Source organism: Pipistrellus hanaki (assembly GCF_964339955.1).
Source record: "Pipistrellus hanaki genome assembly, chromosome: 14".
In the NCBI taxonomy this organism is placed as follows: domain Eukaryota; kingdom Metazoa; phylum Chordata; class Mammalia; order Chiroptera; family Vespertilionidae; genus Pipistrellus; species Pipistrellus hanaki.
The window spans coordinates 38,370,104-38,388,373 of record NC_140516.1 but is presented as its reverse complement, the minus strand read 5'-3'; the positions used below and the strand labels follow the sequence as shown (position 1 = coordinate 38,388,373).

Here is an 18,270-nt window from a genome sequence, read left to right as displayed (position 1 = left end):
CGGTGCCCTCAGCCAATGGGAGCGCGGGGCTGCTCAGGCCCGCCCCCTCCTGCAGCCGCGGCGGGGAGTGGGCGGGGCCCCGGCTGCTGCAGTCGCTCGCGCCCGCGGGCGGGCGAGGCCGGCGGCCGCGCTCACACTCGCAGGTGAGGGGCTCCAGGGGCCGAGAAACCAGAGGTGGGGGCACCAGGAGGACCGATCCGGGGGCGGCGCGCTGAGATCTGCTCCGGGTTTGCGGGGGATGTTGTGGGGCTCACACCAGCAGGTTCTCTGCAAAGCCTGGGAGAGGGCTTCGCAATCTCTTAAACGGGAGAGGAGGGGACAGAGGGGACAGCTCTCTGGGCCTGGGGAGGGGGTAGGAGGGGTGGTCTCTGGGCCGGGAAATCCCTGCGGGCTTTGGCTGCAGCTGTCCCAGGTTCTGAAGCCCAGCCCTTGAGGCCTGATCACCAAATACTGGCTGACCCCCTACTCCCAGACACAAGAGAGGTGAGCCATAAACTGCCCTGGCCCCAATTCCTCTCACACCGCTTGAAGCCCAGGGCCTGCAGTAATCCCATCCTCTCCATTCAACCTCCTTGGAGGACAGAGGACTGAGCAGATGACTCAGCTGAGAGCAGGAGTGAGGGTGAAGGAGGGGTCCCCACCCGCCTGTGTGAAGAGCTCCAAAGGTCCATGGTGGTGCCCGGACTGGGCAGTCCTCTGGCCTAAGGCATGGGAGGGCAGGATGCTCCAACCAGAGGGAGGGGTGGAAATTCGGGGGTGGGCGGGGGCAGCATTCACACCCCTCCTGCATTCCCTCCCTCTTCCTCCGCAGGCCCAGTGCACACTCCAGCGGCAGCAGAGGTGAGGGGTCCCGTTCCCTGGGAACCCAGCCCTGCCCAGAGGCTCATGGAGCCCGGAGCATGCAGAGCCCTCCCCTCGAGGGCCAGCAGGTTCCTTCTGGGCCTGTAGCCCAGCCGCCATGGCGCACGGTTTCTCGGTGGGTTTCGACCCACTGGGCCTTGGAGACCTAAGCTCTGGCTCCCTGAGCTCCCTCTCCTCCCGAGGCCACCTGGGCAGCGACACAGGCTCCGCAACGCGATACCTGCTGAGGAAGCAACAGCGGCTGCTGAATGGGCCCTCCCGCGGAATCCGAGCCTCGTCTCCCATGGGCCGTGTCATCCTCATCAACTCCCCCATCGAAGGTGGGGGTGGGGCCCGGCCACAGGCCGGAGCCGAGGGGTGGAGGGGAGGACATATGGCACAACGAAGAAGGAGGCAGAGCCAATATGGCTGGGGGAACTCAAGAGATGGGAGCCTCGAGGATGGAGGGTGGGGCTTCTGGGAACCCATACAGCCACACACTCTTCCTCACTTACTTTGCTCCTTTAGGCCCATCCTTTAGGACTCCAGGGTTATAGAGAGGTCAGAGGTGGGAAATAGGGCATAGCCACTGGGGAAGTGTGTGAGTGTGTGTGAGTGTGTGTGAGTGTGTGTGTGTGTGTGATGCCAGCCCCAAGTGAGCTAGGCAGAGTCTGAAATGTCCAGTCTAGGATTCAGCCAGCGCGCTGGCTGAGGGACAGAGAGGAGCTAAAGATACCTAGTCCTGCCTGTAGGAAGCCCAGCCCAGGGAGCCCTCACTTCCCTGCTGTCATTCAAGGTCCTGCTTTGCTCATCTGCTGGTTTTATTTTTGTTTGTTTTTTTCATAGATGCTACCTTTGTCAAAACCCATCTGCGTATGCCTTTTGTGTGTCCAGTTCTGTGCTGAGCAGGGGGTGGGGGTGGAGCCAGGGCCCAGTTGGGCAGACGGAATGAAAGGCTCCACATGAAAAAGGAAGGAAATGGGGATAGAGTACCAAATGTTTAGAAGAGTGTGGAGAAAAGGAAGGTGGGGGTCAGGGAAGGAGCCCCTGGCTGGGCCCTTGAAGGAGGGGAAGGCCTGAGCTTATGTAGATGCTTACTGCCACTTCATTGCACACCCGCTCTATACCAGCCCTGGTTAGGGCCTGCAGGGAACCTGGAGAGAAAGAAGGCTCAGTCTTCACTTTCAGAAATTTACGGTGTAGCAGGGCTTAGAGACGGCAAGGAGAACAGCTGGTGATGGGGCGGAGGTATCCCAGACAAAGGATGGGCGTAGAAAGCATGGAGCATGATGGGGCGGCACTGAAGAGACAGCCTGGCTGCAGTGACAGGTGTGAGACAACAAAGAGCAGATGAGGAAAGCAGGACCTCAGATGACAGCAGGGAAGTGGGGGCTCTCCGGGCCTGGGCTTTCTGCAGATGGGACCAGAGAGCTATCTCCAGCTCCCCTCCTGTCCCTCAGCCAGCAGAGGGCCCTGGCTGGATCCTAGACTGAACTCTTCCGACCCTGATCCTCCCCCTGACCCATCTGGGCCTCTGGGGCGGGGGTGCAGCATGTAACTCGGGGATCAGGCTTTGCTCCACCAGTGGTCCAGCACACCCATCATCCACACACTCAGCCTCACCCTAGGGGAGCAGCAGGGCACTGTTGAGGGTCACCACTGTCACTCTGGTCATGGAGCAGAAGTCCCCAGAGGGGCTACAAGACATGGGGGCGGGGGACTGTCCTGGAGGTCCCAGGATCCCCAGGTCTCTGTACTGCACCACCCTGCGCACAGGCTGCCCTGGGGATTTCTCCCTGAGCTGCTCTGGTTTCTCTTAGATGAAACAGAGTGTGTGTGTGTGTGTGTGTGTGTGTGAGAGAGAGAGAGAGAGAGAGAGAGAGAGAGAGAGAGAGAGAGGGAGAGGGAATTTTGGAGTAAGCCCCAAGAAGAAATCTCACCTTCTCATCCCTCCAGTCTTCTCATTTCTTTCCAACAAAAAGGCCTTCTCAAGGACCCACCTCTGAGCCTTTGCTCACTCCATCCCTTCATCAATGCCTTCCCTTCCCTCCACCCATCCAAAGTCCACCCACCTGAGTCCTCCAAGAATCCTTCCCTGACAGCTCCAGCCCCTGGGGACCCTCCTCCTCTGGCTTCCCCGGCGCTGATGGAGCGGACCACTCTGGGCTCTGGCCACTTGCTGCACATGGTGCTGTTTTGGGTTTCTCTCTTCAGACAGTCGGGGAGCTCTTAGAGCCTTTGCTTCCAGAATCTCAGAGTGCAAGAGTCAGAAGGCACCTCAGGGATCCTTCCACAGCACCCCAGACAGGGACTTACCAAGTGGCAGCTTGTATGCCTCCAAGAATGAGGAACTCACTTTCCCTCCTGAAAACCTCGTTCCATGTCTGGCAGCTGAAAGTATTAGAAAGCTTCCCCTTGCTCAGTGGGCCTCCATTCAGTTCTGCTTTGTGGGTTTTGCTCTGTCCACTGGGTTGCACAGTCAGAAACATCTGATGCCTTGCACAGAACAGTTCTTCAGCTGTTTAAAGATGGAGCTGACATACTCACTTCCACTGCAAGCTGAAGAGCCCAGACTCCCTCAGCTGTGCTCCAAAGAACGGATTCTTAAACCTCTTTTCTATCTCTCTGACCCTCGGAATACCATTATTTTTAGGTATTTGGCCTATCCTAAGCCTATGGACATGGGAACCTGAAGCTTCTAAGCATCAGACACACACACATACACACACACACACACACACACACACCCCTACATTATGAGAACAGTGTCTTCCCACAGGGAGTCCTGTCCTGTCTACTCCCATCCCCTCCCTAAGCCACAGTCTCAAAGTCACCCAGAAGAAACTCAGAAATTGGCTGCCCCCCTCATGTAGGTCCCTAGATGCCTGTAACCCAGCAACCCAGCTTTTGCAGGCCACGCTGGGGAGCCCAGGGGCTCACTGTGCTCAGAATAGGCATGGGAGCCAGGCCTGCGTTTTCGTCCCCACAGCCAACAGCGATGAGAGCGACATCATCCACGCAGTCCGGGTGGAGAAGAGTCCGGCGGGGAGGCTGGGCTTCAGCGTGCGTGGCGGCTCTGAGCACGGCCTGGGCATCTTCGTCAGCAAGGTGGAGGAGGGGAGCAGCGCAGGTGAGCGGGGTCCCCGGGGGGGAGGTCCCGGGATGTATGTGACCCCACCTTGGTGGGGCGCAGAGGTCCTATTGTCAGGGATGGGAGGAAGAATCTTGGGCTTTGGAAGAATCCTGACCTAATGGGGAGGTGGCGCCCCCTGTCAGGGCGGAGTGGGCTCCTGGCCAGGTCCCCGGTCTGATATGGGACACACACATCCCACCTGGGACCCCACATCTCAGGGAAGAAGTTTCAGCCCAGGGAGCCTGGTCTGATGGGGGCTCAGCCTCCCGCTGGGGGACTTTTCCCAAATGGCCCGCCCCCGCCGCCCCTCTCCCCGGTGCAGAGCGAGCGGGCCTGTGCGTGGGGGACAAGATCACGGAGGTGAACGGGCTGAGCCTGGAGAGCACCACCATGGGCAGCGCCGTGAAGGTCCTGACGGGCAGCAGCCGCCTGCACATGATGGTGAGGCGCATGGGCCGTGTGCCCGGCATCAAGTTCTCCAAGGAGAAGACCACGTGGTGAGAAGGCCTGCCCTGCCTGCCCTGCCCCCTACCCAGAGCCATGGCAGGGGAGGCTGAGGGCACGGGGCTCTGCGCAGGCCCCGCTGGTGTGGCTCCTGCTTCTCCCAACCCCTGGGGCTGGGTCACAGAGACCGTAAGGCCTGACCCTGAAGTGAGAAAAGGCCCTGTCTCTCCCCCTCCTCGCCGCAGCTCTGCTTTCCCAGACCCCAGTGGCCCTGCCCCCTAGCTGCTGCTGCTGCTGCTGCTGCTGCTGAGTTTAAGATAATATCAGAGCCTCTTCCTCCTGGGCCTAGGAGGGTTCGAGCCAATTAGGATGATTCCTCGGATTTGATTAATTCTTGTCCCAGTGAAGGTCTTAGACCTGGGAGATCCCCCAGAGGCAGCCCACTCTCCCCCTGCAGTTATGGGGCTGCTGGGAGGTGGGGGGAGTGGCAGACGGGGCCCAGGCTGAAGGCCCTTGCCGCGGCCCAGGGTGGACGTGGTGAACCGGCGGCTGGTGGTGGAGAAGTGCAGCTCCACGCCGTCGGAGAGCAGCTCGGAGGACGGGGTGCGGCGCATCGTCCACCTCTACACGACCTCCGACGACTTCTGCCTGGGCTTCAACATCCGCGGGGGCAAGGAGTTCGGCCTGGGCATCTACGTGTCCAAGTGAGACGTGGGCGGGGAGTGCAGCCGGGGGGAGTCTGACCGGGGCTGGGACCCGGGGCTGGGTTAGCAAGGGGGGCCTGGCCAACTGCAAGTTCAAATGAGGGCTTAGGTCAGGGGTGGGATCCGCAGAGGGGGGCTGGCTCACCAGGAGGAGGGTCAAGGCGTTTGACTGGGGCATCCCTGTATCCAAGCGAGGAGGGTCTGGGCTGGGGTGAGGGAGGGCAGGCCAGGCCTGGGGGCCTACCAGACTGCTGCCTGTCTGCCCCCAGAGTGGACCACGGTGGGCTGGCTGAGGAGAACGGCATCAAGGTGGGAGACCAGGTCCTGGCGGCCAACGGGGTCCGGTTCGATGACATCAGCCACAGCCAGGCCGTGGAGGTGCTGAAGGGCCAAACGCACATCATGCTGACCATCAAGGTGGGCAGAGCTGTGGGCGTCGGGGAGAGGCCGGACAGGAGGGAAGACTTCCCAGAGCCCTCTAGTTCTTAGTTATGCCCATTGCTCTGCAATTGAACCTTTTCACGGCCACATGAGAGGTGGGGCAGGACTTATCCTCATTTTACAGAAGAAAGGAAAGCTCGGAGAGGCAGAGTGGCTGAGGCACCACAGGCGGTTACTCCGGCGGTCAGTAGCAGGGCCTGTTCCAGGCCTGCTCCCCAGGTGTCCAGGGCAGTGTACCTTGTATGAGTGGTGGAGGCCTGGGATTAATGGGGGGGAAAGGTCCCGCTCAGACAGGTGGGTGGTAGCTATGGGTTTGGGTAGGACCTAGGCGGTGGGCACCCTCAGGGTACAGGGCAGAAGGGTGGGGCTGAGCCAGAGATTGGGTTTCAGGGGAGGTGGCTGGATCCATTATTCATGTGGGCCTCACACCTGCCTGAGGATCAGGTCCTTCTCACGCCGGCTCCTGGAGGATGTGACGCCTCCCTCTGCCCAGTGCCTCGCGCTGGCCCCTGCTCCACCTTCTCCCTCTCCCAGCCTTTCACCCATCTCACCATCCCGTGCCTCCTCCACCATTCCCCGCCCCCACTGCCTTTCCCCCGCCTCTCCACATTCCATCCTTCCTTTCCTTCCTCTCAAATTGTCCCAAAGGCGCTCCTCCATACTCCCGCTCATCCCCTCATTCATTCATTCATTCATTCATCCATTCACTCATTCACTCATCCATCCATTCAATACCTTTTAGTACCTACTATAGGATGGCCAGTGGGCAAGGTTCAACAAAGAACAAGACAAGATCTTTGCTATTGGCAGAGGCAGATAAGCAAACTAGATCCATGCAGATTGTGACAAATGCTGTAGGAAATCAACAGAGAGAGGGGCTGGGGTGATGTAGGAAGACACTCTCAGTCAGGGGATGTCAGAGGAGGTGACCCCTGAAGAGGGGGAAGGAGCGGGCCACAAGACGAGCTGCAGGAAGAGAACCCAATCCTAAGGAACAGTGCGTGCACAGGCCCTGGAGGGGGGGAAGCTTGGTGTGGCAGAAATACAGTGGCTGGTGTGGTTAGCGCAGGGTGGAGAGAGATAGGGGTGAAAAGCTGACCCCCGCCCATCACTCCTCATTGTTACTCTCCCTTCTGACCCCCTCCCGCTGCCCTCCTCTGCCCACCACGCCCGCCCCAGGAGACCGGCCGGTACCCTGCCTACAAGGAGATGGTTTCCGAGTACTGTTGGCTGGACCGGCGTAAGTGGCTCAGGCCTCCAGGGTTGGAGGGAAAGGGCAAGGCCCGAGGGTGGGGCCAGACTATCGGAGGAATAAATGGGCAGGGGGACCAAGACGGAACTGGGATTTTCACACTGCCCGGAGCTGTTCCGGGCCCTCCTCCGAGAAGCTGCAGGTTCTGCTTCAGGCTCTCCTAGGATCTGGAGCCGCACGGGGGTGGGTGGAGGAGAAGTGACTTCCTCAAGGTCTCATCCTGCCGGCAGGATGCTGAGCAGCCGGCTGCCCAGATCCTGAGCTTCCAACCTTGGCAGCTACCGGATCCTCCCCAAACCCCGCAAGCCCAGGGTAGTCTGCAAGCCTGGCAGGGCCCTGAAGCAACCTGCCAGCCCCCCAAAATGCCCCTGCCTTCCCCACGCCCCGCAGTGAGCAACGGGGTGCTGCAGCAGCTGTCCCAGGCCTCTGAGAGCAGCTCCAGCGTCTCCTCCTACGCCTCCAGCGCCCCCTACAGCTCGGCGGAGGGCTCCAGCTCCCTGCCCTCCGACCGCATGGACGTCTGCCTGGGGCCCGAGGAGCCGAGCGGCCGAGGCCCAGGCTGGGGGCGAGCAGACACGGCCATGCAGACGGACCCCGACGTGGGCGGCCGCGTGGAGACCTGGTGCAGCGTGCGGCCCACCGTCATCCTCAGGGACACGGCCATCCGCTCCGACGGGCCCTCGCCCGCCCGCCGCGTTGGCTCCGCGCTCTCTGAGTCCCCCAAGACTGCTCTGCTGCTGGCCCTCAGCCGGCCCCGGCCCCCCATCACACGCTCCCAGAGCCACCTGACCCTGTGGGGTACGTGGGGGATGGGTGGCTGCTGCTCTCTTGAAAGCCCCTGTCCCAAGACCTCCCTTAGACCCCGCTCTGGGCCCCAAACCTCCCTCTTTGCCCCAGGCCTTGACCTAGCCCCAGCCTCAGCCCCAGAATACACTCGGACCCAGACCCAGCTCCAGTCCCTCTGAGCCCCAAAGAGCCCTAACAAGCCCCCTCCAGGAGTTCCCAGACCTGTACACACACACACACACACACACACACACACACACATTCTCTCCAGTCCTCGTGGCTTCCTCACACAGCTGTAGCTGTGGTTAAGGGGGGGGGGGGGCCTGTGTGTGTGAAAAATTGGAGGAGGGCCCCTGCCTGCACCCCCACCCCACCCCCACCTCCCCACATGGCCGCAGACCCTGTCTGTCCCCTCCTCTCCCTTCTCTCTGCCCCTCCCCACACCCTGGCCCCTGGTCCTCCCCTTCTGCCCGCCCTCCAGCCTCCCGGGTGCTCCCTCGTGTCTGCAGAGGAGAAGAAACAGCGGAAGAAGGAGAAGTCGGGGTCCCCTGGGGAGAAGGGGGCCCTGCAACGCTCCAAGACACTGATGAACCTCTTCTGCAAGGGCGGGCGGCAGGGGCGGCCGGGGGACGGGCGCAGAGAGGCCTGGACGCTGGAGAGAGGGAGCCCGGCCAAGCCCCGCCCGCGCCTGGACGTGGAGAAAGGTGAGTGCGGGGCGGGCGGACCGGAGGGAAAGGCCACGCGGGCATCCAGCCCCACGCGGCCTCTCACCGGCCGGAGTCACCATCCCCCCTGGGAGCCTCTGCCTCCTCGGGAGTGGAGCTGAAGTAATGATGCCCATCTCTTGAGGAATAGCGAAGAATAAGTGAGTTAGTGTATGTTCGGCACTTAGGACAGTGGTCGGCAAACTGCGGCTCGCGAGCCACATGCGGCTCTTTGGCCCCTTGAGTGTGGCTCTTCCACAAAACGCCACGTGTGGGCGTACACGTACAGTGCGACTGAAACTTTGCGGCTCCTGTGCAGAAGTCGGCTCTCAAAAGAAATTTCAATCGTTGTACTGTTGATATTTGGCTCTGTCGACTAATGAGTTTGCCGACCACTGACTTAGGACATTATCTGCCACGCAGGTGCCCAGAAAAAGTAGTGGTCATTCTTGTACGGCCTCATCTGCCCATTTTACAGAAGGGAAAACTGATAGAGTTACAGCAAGGAAGGAAGTGGAGGAGCTGGGGTCTGAGGGCAGGGAAGGGCACTATTTTCCTAGAATATTTGGCATCACCTCCCCTGGCCAAAACTCCACAGGCCAGGCCCTACCCACTTCTGGAACCATCCCTGAGCACAGCCGTTTCTAGATGAGGGCCCCTGTGGAAGGGCCGAGGCAGACTCACTCACGTCAGGGGCCTCCTCAGGATCCTCTCGGAGGGCCTCTCACCTCCCGCGTGAGGTTCGGAGACTGGACCGAGCGTGGGCGGCCTGACGGCTGAGGTTGCCCGTGACAGAAGCTCAAGTCAAAGCAGCTTTAAAAAGCACCTCTTGGCTCAACTGCTGACTTACACTGGACCTAAAGGTGTAAACAGTCTCATGGGACATCTGCCCCCTCATCTTTGGTTCCCTTTCCCTGGATTGGCTTCCTTGTCCTGCAGGCTTTGGCCACTTGAGCTAAGATGGCCACTGTCGCTTAGCAACACAAAGAAAAGAGAGCTTCTCCTCAAAGAGTCTCCACTGCAGCCTCAGGCTCTCAATGGCCGCCCCGCCGGGACCACAGGCCCCACGGTCACTGTGACCTGGGAGAGAGGCTCTGCCCTCAGCTGCCCTGGGGAACGCGCACTGAGGATGCGGGTCCCTGGGTGAAATCAAAGTGTGTTCCAGAGGGGAGAGCGGATGCTGGGTAGGCAAAAACAACCAGAGGATGAGGAGCTGGGCCCTGTGCCCTTCTCCCCTCACCCCCCACCCGGGGGCTGTGAGGTGACAGCCCCAAGGGAGAGACAATCCCTTCAAATAAGTGCAGGCCAGCCCCCCTTCCTCAACTCCCCTCTCTCTCCCCACAGCCCCCAGGGCCCTGATCTCTCCTGGTTCTCCTCCCACCTCTCAGGCCACTCCTCTCTCTCCTCCAAAGGCTGTCCCTTTTCTCTGGGTCCCCCGAAGGTGAGTGCTCCCCCAGACTTTGTCCCTAGGGTTCTTGCCTCCATCCATTTGCTTCCAAATGAATCTCTATAAGCAGAGCTCCGGCTGTTCCCTCTCTCGATCCAAATCCTTCACGTGCTCACCACTGCCTGCAAACCAAGTTCTTGGCCTGAGCATGGCCTTCGAGACCCTCCTGGACTGGCCCCTTGCCTCCCCATCCCACCGCCTTCCAGCCTGAACTCTCCGTACCAACCAGTGACCCACCCAGTCCTGAACCCCCCAATCCCCGACCTTCAGATCGGGGACAGGGCCTGCTGCTGAGGCTTTTTCTTCTTAGCAGGGGGAGTGGGACCGGTGCAGAAGTTCGTCACCTGGAGGCTGAGACGCGGTAATTCACGCATCGCTTTACTGAAGAGGTTTACAGCGGAGCTGCTGGCGGGGTGGGGTAGGGTGCATGCTGGGGCAGCTAAGGGTCTTCGGGCTAACCTCGGTTGCGATCGAGCACGAGGGACCAGGCAGTTAGGGAAGTCCATACTGGGGCAGCTAGAAGAACTAGACTAGGAAAAACAGGGCTGCAGACAGATACTGCGGTACATGTTTAGGCCTCTGGAGTTGGAGTTGGGTCTCCCAAATACAGACTTGGGGGGATATGAGGAAGGCTTGTGAGAACTCCAAAGGGAACCTCGACAGTGTATGTTCAGGGGACCCCGGGGCCCCTGGGCCAGGCCTCCATTACGGAACAGACTGGCAGAGGGGTCTGTGATGAGGGCAGAGGGGTTGGGGTAGGGCTCCATTGGCGGGCAGATCACCATGGCAGACTGTGTTGGGGAGCATGGCTGGGACTCCGTCAGGGGCACCTGGGCCTCTCACCCAGAACGTCCAGGGGTTTGATCCCCCCTTTAGGACAGCCCCTACCTCCTCTCCAGATGGCTCCGGGCTCCTCCATCATATCCCTTTGCTCCTGCCCTGCAGACCGGGAGAGGGGCCGGGCCCTGCTCTCTGCCAGGTCCGGGAGCCCCTCCGGCCAGCTGCCCAACGTGGACGAGCAGGTGCAGGCCTGGGAGAGCCGGCGGCCCCTGATCCAGGACCTGGCCCGGCGGCTGCTGACTGATGACGAGGTGCTGGCCGTCACCCGCCACTGCTCCCGGGTGAGCCCCCGGCCGGCTGGCCGGCCCCCAGCCCCAGCACATGGCCCCTCGGTCACCCAGGCCCTCACTCACTCAGGCTACTGTCTGCTGACCAGCATCTGGGCTCAACACCGCAAGGCCCGTGGTCATTAACAGCGGGAGTCACCCCTGTCACAGGCACACACCCGCACACATGCTGAGCTCACAGCCGGAAAGGGCAGCTGGACACCAGAACCTAGACACCCATCCTGACAACTCATGTGAAGTGCTGTGAGGGGAAAGAACACGATAAAGGAACACAAGAGCACAAATGAGAGGTGGCCTTGGAGGGCCTGTCTGAGGAGGTGATGTTTAAGCTGAGGAGAGAAGGAGCCAGGCAGGTGATGAGTTGGGGTTCAGGCATCCCTGCAGCCACCCGCCTCTGTTCTCCTCTAAACCCCAGCCCGTCCCCATGCCTCCCTCTGCTCCTGGGTGAGCCCGCAGGCCTGGCACAGGTAAGTCATCTCTTGTCCCTCCCCCCACCTCACAGCCCAACCCTCTCAACCCCTGCACTGCTACTCTCTGTCCCCTTCCACCTCAAACAGCCCAGAGGGTCCAGAGCGGCAAAGAGGTCAGATGGGAGGCCGAAACCGGTTTGGCTCAGTGGTAGAGCGTCGGTCTGCGGACTAAAAGGTCCCGGGTTTAATTCTGATCAAGGGCATGTACCTTGGTTGCGGGCACATCCTCGGTAGGGGGTGTGCAAGAGGCAGCTGGTTGATGTTTCTCTCTCATCGACGTTTCTATTGTAGCTCTCTATCTCTCTCCCTTCCTCTCTGTGAAATATCAATAAAAAAAAAATAATAAAAGGGGTCAGATGGGAGGGGTCTTTGTAGCCTGAAGGTTGGTGACTACCAAAGGCACATGCCACCCCCTCCAGGAGGACTGGAAGGCCCTCTCCAGGTTCTAGGCTTCCCGCTGCCTCGGCCTTCCGGTTTCTGGGATGGCTTCCCTGCCATGAATCTGGGAACTCGCGCCTGTGTCCAAGGGCTGTCTGGGGAGTTTTTAGGAACCCCCCCCACTCCGTCACCTTGGTCAGGGTGGGGCTGTGCTGTATGTCTGGGTGATGTGTGCGTTTGTCTGTCTGTGGAGTGCCTGGATTTGTGTTGACGTAGCCATCATACGATTGTATCTGTGTGAGGGTGCATGAGTCACCGGGAGACGGAGGCGTGGTAACTCAGGCATCCCCTTACCAAGGCCTGTTTACAGCAGGGCCCCCTGTGATCTGCTGCATCATGTTGGGGGCAGCTAATGGCTTTGGGCTTTCGCTAAACTCAAGTGTCATGCTCATCTCTCAAGGCTAAGCGGGGCCAGCTGTTGAACCGGCCTCCGTAAGCATGCACTTCTGGGCCGTGGCCACTAGGTGGGCCTCCGTTCCTTTATTCGCTCCTTTTTCCTAATTCCTGGCTTCTCTCTCCCCCACCTCAACTCGGATGCCTCTCACTGTGTCCCCACAGCACCTGGGGAGCTCCACATACTACCGAGACCTGACCCAAGCCCTACCTACACCAAGAGATCAGACCCTCTGGGGTGGCCTGAGAGATGAGTAAATCTCCCCCAGTGATTCTGATGCGTGTCCCTGAACCCCTTCTCTCTCGCCCTCTTAGCCACCTCCTCACAGCCTCCAGGCCGGGCATGGTAAGCCACCTCTCTGATCACTTCTCACTCCCCAAGCCCCTTGGAACCTCCGTGACAGGATGGAGTGCAAGTTCCTTGTTCTCACCGTCAAGGTCCTCCCTGATTGAACTCCTCAACCCACTAACCTCAGCTTTCCCATAGCCTAAGGTGACCAGATGCCCTGCTTATGGCGGGACAGTCCTGATTTTTCACAATTTGTCCCGTGTCCTGCAGCGTTTTAAAAAAGTCCCGATTTCCCCCCCAAAATCAGGACTTCTTTAAAATGTCGTGGGACAGCCCTGGCTGGTTTTGCTCAGTGGATAGAGCGTCAGCCTGTGGACTGGAAGGTCCCAGGTTCGATTCCCGTCAGGGCATGGACCTCAGTTGTGGGCACATCCCCAGTGGGGGGTGTGCAGGAGGCAGCTGATGGATGTTTCTGACTCTCTATCCCTCTCGCTTCCTCTCTGTAAAAAAAAAAAAAAAAAAAAAAAAAAATCAATAAAATGCTGCGGGACAAATTGTTAAAAATCGGGACCGTCCCGCCAAAAACGGGACGTCTGGTCCTTACCATAGCCACCACATCACCCCTGCTCTCCACATAGCCGGACGCAGGGTATGAACGGCACAGCTCCACCGCTCACCCTGCTGTCACCGCCTGCGCAGCCTATACGGAGGCCCCTTACGTAACTCACAATCAAGCTAAACTTCTGTCTACCCATTGGTCCACACCCCCCTGGGAGCACGTTCCTCCCAACACGCCTACGGATCCCGGAGTGTATCCTTAGGAGTCGGTGTAAATCCTTACCTGGCAGGGGAGAGGCCATGATCACGAAGGCGGCTTTCCCAGGGCGAGGCTTAGCCATTGCACTCCGGATGTGCTGACCCCTGCGGTCCCCCCCCCCCAAAAAAAAAGAGTCAGTGTAAATGCCACCGCTTCCATGAAGCCCACTCTGACCTTCCTCCCCACCCTCCTCTGAGACTCCCTGTGAGTGGCTTATGGTTCACTGGGACATGTGACTCATCCTGCCCCTCAGTCCGACTACACTGAGTTCCTGAAGATCGGGAACAGGGTTTTTATTTTTTTAAAAAATATAGTTTATTGATTTTTAACAGAGAGAAAGGGAGAGATAGAGAGCTAGAAACGTCGATGAGAGAGAAACATCGACCAGCTGTCTCTTGCACACTCCCTACCGGGGATGTGCCCGCAACCAAGGTACGTGCCCTTGACCGGAATCGAACCTGGGACCTTTCAGTCCGCAGACCGACGCTCTACCACTGAGCCAAACCGGCTTCGGCTTTTTTTTTTTTTTTTTTTTTTTTTTAATATATTTGAGAACAGGGTTTTTATTACTGTGCCCCCACCCTCCAGGACACAGCCTGGCACTGAGTGGTGCTGAATGCAGGTGTGTGAACGTGCAGCTTGTGCATCTCTGTGACTTATGTGGGGGTATATTGTCCGTGTGTGTGTGAGCGTGAGTGTGTGTGTGTGTGTGTGTGAGTCCCCATAACTTTGTGTGTGGCTTAGAGCCACCCACAGAGTGTATCTTTTATTTACTTCCGGCTATGCATGAATGTCTTGCTCTGACCAGCAGAGCATGCTGTGTCTCTCTGTGTCTGTGCCCCTGCAGGATGCTCTGTGTTTGTGTCCCTGAATCAGTACGCGTCTCCCTTTCACCACCAGGGGGCGCTATGTGCCCACCAGGGTGGCTCCCAGGGCTCAGTTTGCCAATTTGTCTGCGTAGGTGGGTGTGGTCGGTGACATCCGGGCAGTGCCAGGCCGAAGGGCCTCCTCCATCCTGGAGAGGCTTTCTGTACCGCCACCCCGTCCCCACGGTCCTCATTCCAGCCCTGGACAAAGGCTAATTTGTAGGTCTGTGTGCAGACAAACATGGGCCAGCCAGGCGCACAGCCTCGTGCTTGGCTCCAACCTCTTCCTTCTGCTTGGAGGGAGGGGGCGGGGAGGAGCGTCCACTCACCGCACATCCTTTTCCCGGACAGCGCAGGCCAGAGCCAGGCCTCTCAGGTTTCCGCCCCTCTTCCCACTTCCTCGTCGGCGTGGCGTCGGCAGGGTCCTTTTCTCTGAGCCTCAGTTTCTTCGTCTGCAAACCAGGAACAAAGAATGCCATCTCTCAGGGTGGCTGGTGGCTAAATGAGAGACGTAGGAAAACAGCTTAGAAAAGTGCCTGCCCCGTGGCTGTCCTCGCTATCACATGTCTGTTGTTATTGTTGCAGGTTTCACCTAGTCACCGAGATAAGGCATCCTGTGGGCGGCCCGGGGATGGGGAGAGCTCTTCCTAACGTCCCCCCAGCCCCCCACATGGCCCCCGGCCCAGCTCAGCAGTCCCTGCCGCCCTGACCTGTGTGCCTGTCTCTGCAGTACGTGCACGAGGGCGGCGTGGAGGACCTGGTGAGGCCCCTGCTGGCCATCCTGGACAAGCCCGCCAAGCTGCTGCTGCTGCGGGACATCAGGTGGGAGGGGCTGTGGGGAGGAGTCTGGGCAGGAGAGGGGGACCCCAACACCTGGCCCCACCGTCCCAGGGCCGAAGCCCCCGCCCCCGCACCTTGCGATCTGAACCCTCGCCCACCCCCTCGCCTCTCCCAGGAGCGTGGTGGCCCCCACGGACCTGGGCCGCTTCGACAGCATGGTGATGCCCGTGGAGCTGGAGGCGTTCGAGGCCCTCAAGAGCCGGGCAGGTCAGCAGCTGGGAGCCCCAGGTGGGGATGGGGGTGGCATATCCCCATGAGAAGGGGGCAGAGCCCTGTCAGCGGGGCCCATAGGGGTGCCGGTCAGCCTGTCCCTGCCGCCGACCTCCTCTCTCCGCCCAGTCCGGCCTCCTGCTCTGCGACCAGCCCGGCAAGACACACCGCCCAAGCGTCACCTCATCACCCCTGTGCCTGGTCAGTCCGAGTCCCGGAGCCGGGGAGGGGGCACACCCAGGAGGGGGGCCTGGGGGAGGGAGGACAGGGGGGCCCTGGGGGAGGGACTGGGGGAGGGAGGACTGGGGGAGGGAGGAGAGGGGGAGGGCCTGGGGGAGGGAAGGGAGGAGAGGGGGAGGGCCTGGAGGAGGGAGGAGAGGGGGAGGGCCTGGAGGAGGGAGGAGAGGGGGAGGGCCTGGGGGAGGGAGGACAGGGGGAGGGAGGACGGGGGGAGGGCCTGGGGGAGGGAGGACAGGCCTTCCTTCGTCCCTGCCCCGTGGACCGAGGGTGCTGTGGTTTCAGAGGTGCCTGTGGCTCCTGAGGGAAAGCCCTCATCCACCAGAACCGTGTCTGCCACATCCGCTCGCCACTATTACTTACCTAATAATTGGTTCTAAACCCACTCACTTTTAAATCAGTCTGTGCGGTAACCTCCAAGAGATTACCAGTTTGGTGTGTGAGTCATATTTTTTTTTTAGACACATTTAAAAAAAGCTCTAACGATCACAATGGGAAGCAGGAGAGTCACCGTTACAATGGCCCACGGGCAGGGCCCTCACGGGGGGAACTGTTTCCAGCAAACCCGGCCTGGCCTCCTCGGCCTCGGAAAGGCGAGGACCGGGGTTTGGCAAGGGGGTCTGGGCTGATGGGGGGCGGCCTGACCGGGGCCGCTTTCCCCAGACAGCCGTGGGGGCTTCTACCTGCTGCCTGCGAATGGCTTCTCTGAGGAGGAAGAGGATGGGGAGCTGAGGGAGCGGCTGGGGGGCCTCCAGGTCTCCCGGGGCCCCTCCGCCTCCTGCCACCCCCACGACGGGATCCCCCCTCTCCAAGACGTGCCAGTAGACGCCTTTGCCCCACGCCGAGGCACCTGCACACCCCCGCCCCAGCCGCCCCCCGTGGCTCCCCGGCCCCCGAGGCCTAACTGGCTGCTGACAGAGCCCCTCGCCCGAGAAGGCCCTCGCCAGAGCCGCAGCCGGAGCCAGAGCCAGGGCCAGGGCCCGGCCCAGAGCCGCAGCCGCAGCCGCAGCCGCAGCCGGGGCAAGTCCCCCGGACGCAGGCGCTCCCCGTCCCCAGCGCCTATCCTCACCCCCGGCATGGCCAACGGGCGCTACCATAAGCCTCGGAAGGCCAGGCCCCCTCTGCCACGGCCTCTAGACGGGCAGGGGGCCAAGGCGAGAGGCAGTCAGGGGCCCAGCGAGAACGGAACTGGCAGGACCGCCGAGCAGGCAGCCACGAAGGGCCCCAGCGGGGAGCTGCGGACAGTCACGCTGTCCAAGATGAAACAGTCCTTGGGTGAGTCGGGGGGGGGGGGGGGGGCTCCTGGGTTTGGGGGTGTGACGAGGGGCCTGGGCCCAGGAAAACCATCTGGGTCTTGGGGTGTAGTTGGGGGAACCTATAGATTTGGGGGTCTTGAGGTCTAGAGGATTTTGGAGCGAGTTGAGGATTGAGTACGGTAGTAACAGAATTGGAGTTGGGGGGGGGGCTTGGGGGCCCCGGATTTGGGGATGGATGGGGTCCTGGGGCTACCCTGGGCGCTCTGGGCTGAGGGGGATGGCAACCTCTTCTCCCACGTCTCTCACTCTCTAGGCATCAGCATCTCGGGGGGCATCGAGTCCAAGGTGCAGCCCATGGTGAAGATAGAGAAGATCTTCCCCGGGGGGGCCGCCTTCCTCAGTGGGGCCCTGCAGGTGGGGGAAGCCGCCAGTCCACTTCCTTGGCCTGGTGCCGGTCCTGGCCTCTGGCCGGGGCAGGCTGGCCTCTGGCCGGGGCAGGCTGGTTCACGCGCATCTGCCAGCCGGGCATGTTCAGACCAGGTCGTGGGAGGAGAGGGGTCAGGAGGAGCTGGCCAAGGAAAAAAACCTGTCCCCTCCTGCCAGCCTGGGCCTGAGGGCGGCCCATCCCGTCCCACCCCTTGCCCCAAGGGACAAAGGGCCATTGTCTGCGCCCCACCCAGCCCCCAACAGCCCCAGGCACAGAAGTCCCATTGTCCATCCCTCCACCCAGAAGGAGTGAACTCGCTGGTGGAGGTGGAGGCTGGACGCTGGAGCAGGGGGTGACCTGAGGAGCAGGGCTGTGACCTCCCACTCCCTCCCTAGGCTGGCTTCGAGCTGGTGGCAGTGGATGGAGAGAGTCTGGAGCAGGTGACCCACCAGCGAGCAGTGGACACCATCCGCCGGGCGTATCGGAACAAAGCTCGGGAGCCCATGGAGCTTGTGGTCCGGGTCCCCTGGCCTGACCCGCCCTCCTTGCCCTCTGACTCATCAGCACCCAGCGGTCAGCTCCTTCCTCCAGACCATTCCCCTGCCCGCTGACCCCCGGGTGGTACGCCCATTGGCTGCCAGAACCTCGCAGCGCCCTTTCCAACCATATCCAGACCTCTCCCACTGTCGCCACCCCCACCCCCCAGCCCAGTCCCCTCTACAACCTTCCAGACTAGATTCTCACCCCGCTCTCCCCGTCTATCCCACTGAGGCTTCCCACCGGCCTCAGATCCGCCCCTGGCCCCAGAATCCTCCTGTTCTCCCAGACCTCCCGCCTACTGACCTCCTGACTCAGGAACCTCCCAGTCCTGCTCGCCTGGCCTACTCCCAGAGCTCCATCTCCCTGCTTTCCTCCCTCCCCCGAGGCTCTGCCCTTTCCAGACACACTTGGTGTCAAGGACAAGGTGCTACTGGGCAGCCCGTGTCCCCTACTCCCTGCTCCCAACCTCCCGAGACAGCAAGGCCGAGAAGCCCAAGGTCTGGAAGTTGGGATCCGAGGGTACTTCCTCCTGATGCCCCCTGACTCTCCCGAGCTCTGGGGGACACGGACTCTCTGAGGTAGCCCTCAGTCATCGCACCCACCTCCCAG

The 18,270-nt window shown here is 60.8% G+C and overlaps 1 protein-coding gene and 1 long non-coding RNA gene across 5 annotated transcripts; one reads left to right on the top strand and one right to left on the bottom strand.

Annotated features, from left to right (window-relative positions):
• The first annotated feature begins 45 nt into the window (after positions 1-45).
• PDZD7 (PDZ domain containing 7) lies at positions 46-17,888 on the top strand. Its single transcript, XM_084903771.1, is given in 18 exon segments — positions 46-1,181; positions 3,830-3,970; positions 4,296-4,470; positions 4,945-5,121; positions 5,391-5,538; positions 6,742-6,802; positions 7,205-7,612; positions 8,110-8,304; positions 9,649-9,707; positions 9,709-9,745; positions 10,062-10,112; positions 10,697-10,872; positions 14,882-14,973; positions 15,107-15,198; positions 15,331-15,402; positions 16,102-16,713; positions 17,008-17,108; positions 17,517-17,888. Coding segments are annotated over 18 exon segments (3,036 nt in total). The 5' UTR covers positions 46-958; the 3' UTR covers positions 17,733-17,888.
• On the bottom strand, positions 5,157-15,309 carry LOC311632394. Of its 4 annotated transcripts, none has more exons than XR_014796783.1 (4): positions 15,129-15,309; positions 14,481-14,649; positions 13,310-13,389; positions 5,157-5,502 (listed from the first exon to the last, which is right to left on the bottom strand). It is a non-coding gene; the product is annotated as an uncharacterized lncRNA (long non-coding RNA). The 4 variants fall into 4 exon arrangements; XR_014796784.1 differs by having other exon boundaries at positions 14,481-14,603; positions 15,129-15,306; XR_014796785.1 differs by lacking the exon at positions 15,129-15,309 and adding an exon at positions 14,862-14,951.
• Positions 17,889-18,270: the final 382 nt, after the last annotated feature.